This window comes from Equus caballus, chromosome 20 (assembly GCF_041296265.1).
Source record: "Equus caballus isolate H_3958 breed thoroughbred chromosome 20, TB-T2T, whole genome shotgun sequence".
In the NCBI taxonomy this organism is placed as follows: Eukaryota; Metazoa; Chordata; class Mammalia; order Perissodactyla; family Equidae; genus Equus; species Equus caballus.
Genome location: NC_091703.1, coordinates 60310676 through 60324888, shown reverse-complemented (window position 1 = coordinate 60324888; position 14213 = coordinate 60310676). Strand labels below are relative to the sequence as shown.

The 14213-nt window shown below is 40.8% G+C and overlaps 1 protein-coding gene across 1 annotated transcript in view; it reads left to right on the top strand.

Moving 5' to 3' along the window:
- Positions 1-14213, top strand: part of LOC111769165 (protein eyes shut homolog) — a 1017614-nt gene that overhangs the window by 897418 nt on the left and 105983 nt on the right. The window contains exon 25 of the mRNA XM_070244139.1: positions 10095-10267. Within this exon, the coding sequence (XP_070100240.1) occupies positions 10095-10267 (173 nt within the window). The remainder of the gene's footprint in view (positions 1-10094; positions 10268-14213) is intronic.

The window sequence follows — 14213 nt, the reverse complement described above, 5'->3', positions numbered from 1 at the left end:
ACATTGGTTTACAACAGTATATGAATTTCAGGTGTACATCATCATATTTCGATTTCTGTGTAGACTATGTAGAGGAGGAAGACATTTCCCCTACCTGCTCTGGGTCCCTCTGGCCGGACATCAAATTAAATTCACATGAGACAGAACAATAGAAGAAAATTAAACAAAGCTTTATAACATGTATTCATGGGAGAGGCTCAGGCAAACTGAGCAACTTGCCAAAATGGCGGAAGTTCTCACCTTAGATACCACCTTCAGCTAAAAGACAAAAGGAGAATGTTGGCAGTGGGGGGAGTCAGTTATGGGAGCACAGTAAACAAGAGTAAGATTATTATGCAGATTTAAGTCCCTGCCTTCCACTTGGATAAGAGTTTCTAGAGATAAGCTCATCCCTCCTTCTTCCTGTACAGAGAGGGAGACACCTTTACAGATGGAGATTTCCTTTACAAATGTAAATATCTCTTACAAAGCGTTTCTGCTTTTCAGAGTTTCTCATGTTTGCAGTTTTTAAAAGTAACCAGCCCAAAATAATCCTCATGCCAAGGAGACATATCTTGGGGTGGCCAATTCCAGGCCTCCACAACTACTCCATGTTCACCACCAAAGGTCTAACTGCCATCCATCACCATACACATGTGCCCCTTAACTCCTCCCTCCCACCCCCTCCCCTCTTCCGCCCCCTCCCCCCTTCCCCTCTGGTAACCATAACCTATTTGTTCTCTATATCTGTGTGTTTGTTTGTTGTGGTCATTTTTTACCTTCCACATGTGAGTGAGATCATAGGGTATTTGACTTTGAGTATCTGACTTATTTCACTTAGCATAATGACCTCAATGTTCATCCATGTTGTCATAAAAGGCAAGATTTCATCTTTTTTTATGGCTGCATAATATCCCATTGCATATATATGTATATATACCATCTCTTCTTTATCCATTCATCCATTGAAGGGCACCTAGGTTGCTTCCAAGTCTTGGCTATTGTGAATAATGCTACAATGAACATAGGGGTGCATGTATCTTTTTGAATTAATGTTTTCATGTTCTTTGGATAAATATCCAGAAGTAGAATAGCTGGATCATATGGTATTTCTATTTTTAATTTTTTGAGAGATCTCCATACTGTTTTCCACAGTGGCTGCACCAGTTTGGATTCCCACCAGCAGTGTACAAGGGTTCCCTTTTCTCCACATCCTCTCTAACACTTGTTATTTCCTACCTTGTTAATTACAGCCATTATGATGGGAGTGAGATGATATCTCATTGTAGTTTTGATTTGCATTTCCCTAATAATTAGTGATGTTGAACATCTTTTCATGTGCCTGCTGGCCATCTGTATATCTTCTTTGGAAAAACATCTGTTCAGATCCTCTCCCATTTTTTGATTGAGTTGTTTGTCGTTCTAACTTGAGTTGTATGAGTTCTTTCTATGTTTTTGATATTAAGCCCTTATCAGATATATGGTTTGCAGAGGCAGAAGCTTTTCAGTTTGATGTGGTCCCATTTGTTTATTTTTCCTTTTGTTTCCCTTGCCTGAGGAGACATGATATTCAGAAAGATATTGGTAGGACCAATGTCAAAGACACTGCCTGTGTTTTCTTCTAGAAGTTTTATGGTTTCAGCCCTTATATTCGAGTCTTTAATCCATTTTGAGTTAATTTTTGTGTATGATGTAAGAAAATGGTCTGCTTTCCTTCTTTTGCGTGTGGCTGTCCAGTTTTCCCAACACCATTTATTGAGGAGACTTTCCTCTCACTATATTATGTTCTTGGCTCCCTTGTCGAAAATTAGCTGTCCGAAGATGTGTGGGTTTATTTCTGAGCTCTCAATTCCATTCCATTCATCTGTGTTTCTGTTTTTGTGCCAGTACCATGCTGTTTTGATTACTGTAGCTTTGTATATTTTGAATTCAGGGAATGTGATACCTCCAACTTTGTTCTTTTTTCTCAGGATGGCTTTGGCTATTCAGGGACTTATGTTGTTCCATACAAATTTTAGGATTCTTTGTTCTACTTCTGTGAAAAATATCCTTGGGACTTTCATAGGGATTGCACTCAATCTATAGATCACTTTAGGAAGTGTGGACATTTTAACTATATTAATTCTTCCAATCCATGAGCATGGAATATCTTTCCATTTTTTGTGTGTGCCTTCTTCTATTTCTTTCAGCATTTTGTAGTTTTCAGTGTACAGGTCTTTCACCTCTTTGGTTAAATTTCTTCCTCGGTATTTTATTCTTTTTGTTGGGATTGTATTCTTGATTTCTCTTTCTGCTATTCCGTTGTTAGTGTATAGAAATGCATCTAATTTTTATGTTGATTTTTTACCCTGCAACTTTGCTGTATTTGTCTATTATTTCTAGGAGTTTTTTGCTGGCTTCTTTAGGATTTCCTATATATAAAATCATGTCATCTGCAAATAGTGACTATCTACACTTCCACTTGGATTTCTTTAATAACCTCCTCCCAACTGGCTTCTCTGTGTCCAGTCAGAGACAGAAGCCACATAGCAACTTAGGAAAGTTTAATATGAAGAATTATCAACTGGTAACAGAAGATTAACTCCTAAAAGGTAGAGTATATTAAAGAGTTTAGGTATAGTGAATGTAGGGAGCAATCTTTACTTCTGGGGCTGAGGAATAACACTCAAGGAGGGAACAAATTTGGAACACACACACACATATCGTCTGGTGTTTAAGCCACCTTAGAGAGTGGGTGGTCATTGGATGTAGAAAAGTTCACTGAGGTGCCACAGGCCAGAATTGGGAAAGAGGAAGCTATCCACTGAGTGCTGAAGAAACGTACTAGGAAGTCACCTGCTGGGGGGGCTGCTGAAACTTACTGGTAGGTGGTCCTCTGGGCTGCTAGGGACCTCACTGAGAAACCAGCCACAGGGCTGCCTCTGAACTTACAAGAATTTCTTCCAATGGGAGCCTGTGAATCTCTGTGAAAAACCACCCACCACAGAGCCAGCAGAACTCCCTGGAAAGCCACTTAGGGGTACTGCTGAAATTTGCTGGAAATCTGCCCACTGGGACACCTGAGTCTAGCGGGAAGCCAGCTGGGGCATGGGCTGAACACTCTTGCTGGGAATTCACCTGAGGAGGTGCTGCTGAAACTTGCTGAGGGTGAGCACCGCTGGATTCCCTGCACACGCCCCCAACAGGAGTAAGAAGAGGAAAGGACATCAGAAGTAGGAAAAGAAACCCCTTCTTCTCTCAGTGTATTTTCCACGCTGTAGCCCCAGAATGATAATTCTAAAACACAATGTGATTATTTCTCTGCCCAAAACCCTTCAATGTAGTAAAAGGAAAGAAGGTTGGAGAAATAAGTGCAGGAAGAGATGATGTGGGAAGTTGAGGGCTGATGTTGATGACTGCAATTTTATCTATAGAATAGGAAATGAAGTTGTCTCCCGTGAGCGTGGGACACAGGGCTTAGAGATTGGGAAATATCTGAACCATTTTATAGACAGAGGAAATGAGTCAAAGCCAAAATGAATGCAAACATTTTGCCAAATGCGTTGGGAATGTTATCTGGACAAAGATAAATGTGTAGGATACGCTATAGGGCGGAAGCTGCATGAGATGAAGATCTGAACTGGGTTTGAGACTGAAGAAATAATCTCTTGTACAGGGGATAGATTTTTTTTTTCATTTTTGGGGGGATTAAATATTGAGTGACAAATTTGATATTGTTCCTTATAATTGTGTGCCAAACTTTGTATCCGGACCTCAGAAATATAAGCTAAATATACCACGTGGTTCAAAGGGTAGCCATTAAATATCTTGCTAGTCGATAATCTCTGGTCTATGTTGTTCAAGACACTGACTCTGGATAAGGAGATATGGGGCAGTTCCAGATGTCACCTCTTGTCCTAAGTGGCAGACACAAACTATAGTTTGAGAGCAAGCCTGATGAATCAACATATTTAAAAGCAGGAAATCCTCTCAATTTCTTGCTTTTTCCCAACCCCAAATTAGAGCATAAAGACTTGACAAAAGGAAGGACTTGGAATGAGAAATTGGAAAAAAACAGGTTTCTTGTTGCAGGAATTCCTGCTGTGCAGGAATGTAGCAATGCTCATAAAGAATGTTTCAGTGTTCATAAATGTGCAGCTTGACTATTAACTATTGTAATTTACTATTCCTTATGTTTGTAAGGAATAAATTTCCCCCCACAGCAATTTCTGTAAATAGTTCTTAGTATCAGAAAAGAACAACCATCAACATTGTGTGCCGTGTCTCCACCTCCCTGACTGCAGTTGAATTCACCGTGGGAACAGCTGAGTGGAAATTGCGTGTATGTGAACATTGCTGAGGTCCAGGGGCTGGGGGAAACAGCACTTTGTTGGCTTAAATAATTCAAGAGAATTTTTTGTTCCTTTTTAGTAGGAGTTAAAATAGCATTTTAAAAGCTTATACCAACTCTTCTAGCCTTAAACAGCCTCCAGATAGCCACCTTATCTGTACAGGAAATTATCTGAGACCTCCGTGCTCCATCAGCGCTGCATTACTCCTTCTGTTCTATTAAATGCTGCCCAAATTGCCCTTACAGTGCAGGGGACCAGAGACTGGCTGATTGTTGCTTGGGCACAAAGTCTAATCTTAAGACCCTGAGATTTTTTTTTAATTGGGGGAGGTGATTTTAGACATTGAGATGATGCATTCATTCTACAGTTATCAATGCATCATTTCATTTTCTCATCCACCAGTACCCTCCACTTCTGCCTCCCTTCCCAGCCCACTTCTCTTTGTACCAGATTCTGTTCTATTGCTCTTATCCCACCATTAACTAATTCGGATTCAACTAATTCTAAGTTTAATCTATGCCCACCTCCTTTCCCTAACATGTAACAAGCAGCTGACGATGCCAAGTACTGTTGCTAGGCGCATTCTCATGGGCATCTCATTTACCTTATTTAGATTATGGCCACTTTCACCATGTTAGCTCCCTGTTCTGGGTTTGATATTTTCTGAGGATCCTCCCTTGGAAGTACAGCTTTAAACTCCATTTCATAAGGACTAGTGGGTCACAAGGCAAAGAAATGGAAACGATATTTGTTGCTGCGAAGGAAATGTCTGATGATCTTTCTTTACCAATGAAGACCTTTTCACAAAGGAACCATGGCTTGGGGAGAGAGAGAGAGATCACAACATAAATTCAGTTTTTCTTCACAAAATAAACGCAAGATTGAATTGGGCAGATTCTTGAACAAGAAGAAACAAAAATATGTTTATATTGTTTGTAAATTATCTCTGTTTTATGTCACATTTCATCACGTGAGTCTATCACTTTCACTATTGCTCTTATCCTTTGTCATCTGCTTCATATCTGCCTTTAGTAATATCTCTTCAGATAAAGAAGAAAGCTCCTGAAACAGGAAGACATTTCCCCTGAGTTCTCTGTTGATGGGTATTTTATATAGACTGTGTTTTTCCGAGTTCACTTTCTAGATCACCTTAAGCTGATTTTGGTTTTGCAATTTTTCTCTATTATTTTCATGTTTGGCTACTTTTAAAGAGAAAAAGTTAAAAATGAAAAGTGTCAAATATGAAGGTGTGCCTTACTGCAAGAAATAACATCCTTTCCGGCAGCTGTGTCTTAGAGACAAAGGAAAACTATCCGTGCTGCTGGTGCACCGGGTCTCCACACACACAGCTGACAATCCAACTAAAAGGAGTTCAAATTTTAAGGGAGATTGTGAGGAGCGGAGGAGGTGCTGCTTTGCCGTCCACAGACCCCTCTGTGGTGCTGGGAAATCCCTGAAAACAGAATGATGCCTCCACCGGAAGCTCAGCTTCTTGGGGTGGGATCTCATTTGCATCCTTCCTCATGCCTGTGCCGCAGTGCTATAAATAGAAGAGCCTATACAAGGAGATGGGTTATTTCTGCCAGTAGTCATTGTATTTTTTAGAGATGTCTGGAGACATTGTTCATAGGATTCATTTCTGCACTTTCCTGTGGGAACTCGCCCCCTCTTCACACTGTGGGTGGTCAACTTTGAAATCTGCTAATGACCCATTAGATCCAAAGAGTGCAGAAAGAGTTATTTATTTGTTTAAGTTAATACATGCAGGAGTCCTTTTAGTTCTAAAAGGTTTTCAGGCATCTGGCTGCGTGATGTAAATAAGAGGCATCCTTTTCAAGTCAGCATCTTTGATTTTTTTAATCAGCTAAATTTTCTAAGGATAGTTTTTAATACCTGTGGAAACTTAATGACAGTCATTTGATGTGCTAACCATATTGTGACTTGTAATCAAACACACTGTAGCTGTTAGAGTGCCAAAATATACAGCTGTTTGCATACACTTAGGTAAGTGGCATTTTTTTAATAAGCTTTAAAATGACTGTGTTTTTTCCTACTTTGTGTTGTTGTTAAGTGTAATGTACATGCAATAGACTGTAAATAGCACTAATGAAATAAAACCTCTCTAATCTTTGTACTTTGATGAATAAATACCATGTTTTCAGATAGAGGTTAGTCAAAAGTCAAAATGTAGCCCAAAAAGAGAAATAAAATTATAATGCCCTGGTGTCTTGCTGAGAACACAGTGGTAACTAATGACCACCCAGCTTTTACTCTGGAGAGAAAATTTGTCTCAGGGGAGCTGGCTTAGGCTCCAAGTAGACTATGCAAGAGGAACACCTGATGACATTTTTAAAATCGTGGGTCTCTCTCCAGGCTCCTAAATCAGAATCTCAGGGGGTCAAGGGGAGCCCCAGAATCTGCATTTTAGAAGCCATATGAGAGATTTTCTCATGACATTCTGTGCTACCAGTCCACACTGACATCTGAATCCACATATCACAGAGCTAAGGCCTTAAAATGCTTGCGACCGTCTAAATTTCCTTGTCGCATACCCATGCTGTGCCTCACAGAGGTTAGCTCATGCACTAACGCTGTCTCCTCCAACAAGAGCAGAAGCCAGTCTTACTTATCCCATGGCACCTGGCTCTGTCCTTGATGTCAATGCACGGCAAATCCTGGCTCACAGCAGTTGGCAATAAATATGGTGTTCTGGAGTACAGGTTAAAACTTCCCTGCTATCTGGGTTCTTTCTCAAACCTACTTTCAATTCAGAATAATGCCCTGACTTCCTCAGAGGAAGATTTGCAGAACAATTTTCCATATGGCTTGCAGGTCTGCAAATGGTAAGAATTTCTAAACTTTCTCAAAGGGAAAAAAAATATATATTCCATTTGAATATATTTTTCCATAATAATTAAACAGTGCCAAATAAATTCACAGCAATGTTATGACATTTAAACTGGGCAAAGGAGAGTGACGTTTTAAGCATGGTTTCCGAAAGTCCCATTACAGAAGGTCCTTCGACATCAGAGCACTCCCATTCCTGGTCGACACTGCCATTTGCTTAGGGATGTGGAGAAGTCAAAGTGAGTTATGTGACAGCAAAAACAGCCGACTTGCAAGACTTTAATAAATTGGGATTTAGTAATGGGACGTTTGGCAACATCGGAATAGGAGAAACTTTTAGGTCTGAGTGTAACACAGTTGGTACATTGATTTATTAAAGATTGATTTTATTAAAACTATTAAGGAAAGATCTTGCCTTCCAGGAAATGTTTTGGAGCTTGAAGCTACAGTTTGAGGTGAAGTGTACAGAGCACCATCACCTGGCAAGGTTCAGCTGGTTAAAGCTAACTCTTCCTAATAAGGGCTAATGGCACATCAAGATGAGCCAGAGGGAGCCAGATAAGGCGATTTTCCCCTTTCATGGAATCTTTTCTATAAAATGTCTGTTTCTGTCTCTGCTCTAGCTGCCTGCTGATGCACAGATGCAAGCAACTATCATCTCTGCATGACTTTATGCACCAACTTCTCCCAACACCTGAAGAAGGCAAAAAGGAAATGAGCCTTGATTTATCAATAGGACGTGATTAAAATGAGTGCTTTCCTTGGTTTTCAACATAAAAGTATCTTTCCTGCATTTCAAATCCGGTTAGGTCTATATCACGAAGGCACTTAATTCCATCAATATTTAGATTCCTTTGACATTCATATATGTGGCATTCTCCTTTACGATAAAAACGATAATTTGGTCCTTCCAGAATGCAGCTTTCAAGAGTGGAACACTCCTAGACTTTATCTGTGAACACAGATGCTTAGCATTGAGCTTACAACTCCAAGTTAGGCTAGTGGAGGCACGGTGACATTGGATGTCTCCAGGGCTCCAAACAGCATTAAGTTCCTAACTAACACTTTAAGTCACACCAGAAAGTATCACTGTAGCTGCCAGGTGGCCTGGCCGTGCTTTCCACTATCCTCAGACAAGAAGGAACAGCATCACTCAACCCTTCTCAGAACTTTGTTTTGTGGCCCAGAAGCAGAAGAGTTTGTTTAGGGTGCTTTATAACCATTTTAGCGACATTAACCTTTAATTAATTTTTTCCCAACTCTGAAAATCTATAAGATTCTATATCTGTCTCCTATGTGTAAAGCACTATGCAGGTTGCCATGAAAGTTATAAAAGGACTAAATGGCTGAGCACTTACAGGATCACCTATGTGTTGGCAAAATCTGAGGGTCTGAAAGCCTCACACCTCACCAAAGCTAGCTTTGCCTGCTCTCTGCTACATGAACTTTCTGCATGGTGTTTCATCTGTTAACAGAGAAAATTAATATAAAAGAATAGACATTGTTAGAAAAGCAAACCTCTTCAGATTTCAAAGTCAGATATTCACTAGTATGAAAGAAGCTGATACTTTCCTGCAAGCAAATTTATTTTGGATTAAGGGGATTAAAAGATGTAAGGAAGGGGCCAAGACACAAGAAAGATGAGAGGGACAAGAGAACAATTCCATTGTATGGACAAGATCTATGACTAGATTGGGAGGCTGAGTCATGAAGACAAAATATACGCCAGCTTGCTTATTTTCGAGATGGTCCTGGCACCTACTCTTAAGAGCTAACCATCATGTTTGGAAGATAAGATGTAAGCAGGACAAAAAAAAAAACCTTAAAGATCTAGAAGTGGCAAAGTGTGTGGACTAAGGAACAAGGAGAAAGAAAAAAAGGAAGGAAAGGGCATCAATAATAGGTGGAATTCATTTAACTGCAAGTGACAAAACCCCAACTCAAACTGGGTTAAAAAATAAGAAGATGGTTAAAATATATTGGTTCATATAACTGTAGAGTAATGGTGGGATATGGTACCCAAATGATATGATCAATTATCTATCTTATATTTGCTTTGCTAGGTGTTACTTATTTATCCTCAGCCAGGCTCTCCCTTCTGGATAGGCACATGCTACCAGCAGCTACCAGTTTACCAATCCCAGCAGAGAAAGCCAGTCAGCCTGTATCCATCCCACTTGATTGACATCAAGAATCTGTTTGCCCTTCCCAGTCATCTGGGCTGAGAATGGTGGACGGGTGGGTCGGCAAAGGAAAACTGAAGCTACTGTTCCTTAAAAGGGGGGGAAAGGATGCAGTGAAAGTAGAAGCCACCGTCCCATGTCCCTTGTCCCCTGGAGAAAGCTGCTCCAGCAGGTGAGAGGAGCCTTCCTCCTGAGCTCTGCTTTCACAGCCACTCTCAGCCTGGGGCCACCAGACCAGATTTTAAGCGGGAGAGTTGTGCACTCATTACAGCTCCCACTGTGCCCTCTTGTCAGAATTACCACAAGGGCGGCTCTTGCAGGACTGGGTCCTCAGCTCAGGAAGCTTATCACCAGCTTGAAAGTCTCCTCTGAGCTCTGAGCCTAAGACGGTTTTATCTAATCGACATTTGAAGCCTCTCACGGAGGCAGTGCCACACATATATAATGAAATCCTGAAAAGGCACCTAGTGTGAAATGAAAGATGAGATAAATCGAAAATAAAAATAGATGGCTTAAAACAGAATTCATGGCTTCAGGCAGTCTATAAAGCTGTTAATCTGCTCTCAATGTTGAGTACACAGCTACAAATACTTGAAAGTTGAAAAACACAGAGAGAGAGAGGGAGAAGAAAAAACTCCACTTATTGGACAAGATGCAATGATAATTTTGTTTATACGTGTGTGCATGCGTGGATATGCGCCTATAAAAGATCAGTTGTTTCTGATTGATTTTATAATTCCTTTTTCCTTCTCAGTGATAGTGAAAACTGGTTTTGTGAGTGTCCCAGGCTGTCCTCAGGCAAGTTGTGCCAGTTTGCAACTTGTGAAAACAACCCATGTGGAAACGGAGCCACCTGTGCCCCTAAGTCCGGAACAGAGATTGTCTGCCTCTGCCCGTATGGGAGGTCTGGAGTCCTCTGCGCTGACGGTAAGAGCATCTGACTGTTAAGCATGAAGCACAGGCAGAATGAGATGGAGGGCAGAGCGGTCACTCAGAGGAACACAGCACACTTGACTGATCAAATACGTCAGACCGTTTTCTTGGTTCTCTTCGAGTCAGTTCAGACGAGACCCATTAATGAGACCGATCACTGAGCAGGTATTTCTCATACCCATCAAGTAATTACAAAGGAGGTAATGAGCTTTCCCTGAGGTTAGACTACAGAAAATCTGTGTTATAAAATCTCAAAGTCATTCTCAAGCTCAAAGAGTGACGAGGAAAATCAGGAGCAACGCGGAAAATCAAACTGTTTTTTGTCGTTTCAGCAAAGATAGGATGTAATATTAACAAATCTTTGTATTGTAGACTAGTTGTTTTTGCTTAAAGATAACAAAACCCTTGACACAGTTATTATATGCCAAGAAACAAAATCACAAATAATAGCCATGTGTCTCTCCTTTGGAAAATCCAGTATGTGGACACCCTAAGGTACAAAAAGGTACAAGAGGCTGTAATGGAAGATTGCTTTAAGAAGCAAATTGCCTAAGAGTGTAATGTTGGCTTTGATATACAGATATAAGTATGTCTGTAAATGTTTTCAGCAATAATTCACCCCTTTGGCACTGGAGGTGTTTGTTACCAGATTTTAGAATAAGGATACCAGATGAGCACAGGGCCCTACGCCCCAGGGGAACAAAAGGAAACAAGCAGACCCACCTGTGCTGACTCATCAACGAGCGGGGGCCCCACACCTGATGTAACAAGTAGGAAAATTGGATCTAGAAGAGAGAAGACTCTGTGACTAAAAAGTGTTGAAGTTTTTGATATGCACTCTCTAAGGCTATCAAGACAATGGATGTATTTGCAGCTGGAAAAGGGGAAATTAAGAAGTCCTATGAATTTCATTCTGTGAGTGGCAGGGTTATGTGAGAAGTTAGCCAAGTCATTTTTAAAAGAAGCAAAACCATCATAAACTGGATGGATTGAAGTCTTGTCCTTTCCTATAAAAACGTCACGCTTCTTTGATATAATCATTCTATTTTAGATAAAAGCTATTGAAAAATGTAATTGATCACAATAAATTTGATTACTAAGGGATGAATCATCAGTTTTGCTTTCTACTTGAAAATGTCTGACCATATGAAATAAGAAATGAAGATTTATAAGAATGTCTTCACGTATTTACGAAAAGATCATTGTTTAGTCCCATCTCTTGGACTCTTTAGGGTTCCAAAGATGTACAGATTTATGGATTTTTTTTTTAAAGATTTTATTTGTTTTCCTTTTTCTCCCCAAAGCCGCCCGGTACATAGTTGTATATTCTTTGTTGTGGGTCCTTCTAGTTGTGGTATGTGGGACGCTGCCTCAGCATGCTTCGATGAGCAGTGCCATGTCCGCGCCCAGGATTCGAACCAACGAAACACTGGGCCGCCTGCAGCAGAGCACACGAACTTAACCACTCGGCCATGGGGCCAGCCCCAGATTTATGGATTTTTGAGACAGAAAATATTAGACAAATTTTATTAGGGTCTTTGCTGCAGTGTAGGTAAGAAGAAATTCCGACCTGGACCCATCCAGAGGAATTTCTCCAAATAATTAGCCTATCATTAATACGTTCCACAAAGGTGACAGATCCATTTGAGATGCCTGCCTTCATAGAGATTATCTTCTAATTGAGGAAATAAAAATGGCTCAAGACACAATATAAAGTTTATGAAAAGAAGTAGGAAGGAACAAGAGTGTTGGAGAAAAACTCGGGCAGAGGCACCATTCTAGACTGGAGCTTATCACAGGAATGACTCCAGAAGAGGAGAGATTCATGCCAAGGCTGAAAGAATAAGGAGGACACCATACGAAAAGCTGGAAAAACCATCCAGACAGAGAAGGTTCAGAAAATGGAAGACCCTGAAGAGACAGAGAGACTGCGCTTGGAGAATGAAAAGGTGCTGCTATGGCTGGAGCATAAGGGTTCATGGAAGAAAAGCCTATCTGACATAGGCAGTGCCTAGACCCTATACGGCCTTGGGAACATGGGAAGATTTTAGACTTGTTTCTAGGTGCCTTAGGAATCCACTGGGAGGTTTTAAAGAGGTGATTCGTTTATATGTGTTTGTTTAAACTTCTGACTGCAGTGTAGAGATAGACTTTTGTCAGTGATCCTGACAAAAGATAATTATGCCTAAGAGAAGGATGACGGCAGTGGAGGGGGAATAAGCGTATGAATTTGAGATCTGTTCTGGAGATAGAACAGGCAACTTGCTGGCAAGTGTTGGAAAAGGGCTGATCAAGAACAATATCTAGACTTCTTTGGTTTATCAGTTTGAACTGTAGGTGGATGGTGGTGCCATGAGGAAGATTAGGGGCATAACAGGGTTTTTATGGGGCATTATTGGGAATTAAACAGAGTTTTGTTTTGTACAGATAAAGGAAAATATTGCTGTTAGATATCCAGATGGAGAAGATATGATAAGCAATTGGATAAATGATGCCAGTGCTTAGGGGAGAGGTCAGGACTAAAGATACAATTTCGAGAATAGAGATAGTGGCTAAAACTATAGAATTGGAGTTCATCTAAGGAGAAAAAGTAGATAAAGAAGAGGGCTGAGGACCAAGCCCTCCAGGATTCCAATAGTTAGGGATCTAAATATTGGTGGATCTACAAATGACAGAGGAGGGGCCGGCATGGTGGCACAACGGTTAAGTTCACACGTTCCACTTCGGCAGTGCAGGGTTTGCCAGTTCAGATCCCAGGTGTGGACATGACACTGCTTAGCAAGCCATGCTGTGGTAGGCATCCTACATATAAAGCAGAGGAAGATAAGCACGGATGTTAGCTCAGAGCCAGTCTTCCTCAGCAAAAAGAGGAGGATTGGCAGCAGATGTTAGCTCAGGGCTAATCTTCCTCAAATAAATAAATAAATAAATAAAAATGACGGAGGAGACAAAGTCATATTGAATACCAATACCATCCCCAAATAAACACCACTATCATCTTTCAGCCCATAAATATTGCTCCTTCCATGATGTAGTGTTGTCTTAGCCTCGGTTCCCCATCAAAGCAGAACCTGAGTAAAGAATTGCATTCAAGTGGTGTATTTTGGAAACAATCACAAGAAACGAGAGGTGTGAAGACCTAGAGAGAATAAAATGGGGAGGAGAGCAAGTCAATACAAAGGCCCATTATGGAGTTGACCAACACCATGGGCAATGGTACCTTATTCTACCGAGACTTTACGATGAGCTGTCTAAAGTGAGTCTCAGAATTGTCTGATCTTGTGAGGAAATGTATAGAATGAGTCTGAGAATTGTCCGCCCAAGAGAGAATCCCTAACCATTGACTCACGGTCCTCTTTGATTGAGGGTTGCCCCTCTGGACATTAGTTTTCCCACATTTCAGATAGCCTTCCAGAGAGGCAGAAGTGCCAGCCCTCAAGGCAACTCAGGCAATGATGTCAGAGAAGGCAGGGTTCAAGGAAGGAGAGCTTAACATATCAATATTCCGGAACAATCAAAAAATGCCCACTCCGGTGTCAACTCCCTCCAGGAGCCATGTTTGCATCAAGCAGTCATCAAATGCTTTCTCTACGCCACCAACTAATACAGGTGGTGCCCCAAATCATTTCTTGGACCATTCACTGTTACCCATCTGCCTCCAGGAGATTGTCCAGAACATGCTGAACATATGTTTACTCAATAGAGGAAAGCCTAGAGCAAACCAGTAAGTACAGAGGCTGCCCAGTTACAACTACACGTTAGAACAGGAACAGATAATATCTGAGACTTCCTTTTTTTGTCTTTGCCTCTTTGTTAATATCAGAGGATGAAAAATCAGCTTGTTTTTTAATCAGTAGTTGTGTTTGCTACATGGCTCTTTGCTTTCAAATTATAGCCATATCTACCACACTAATACATTCTTTGGGGGATAATAAAAAAA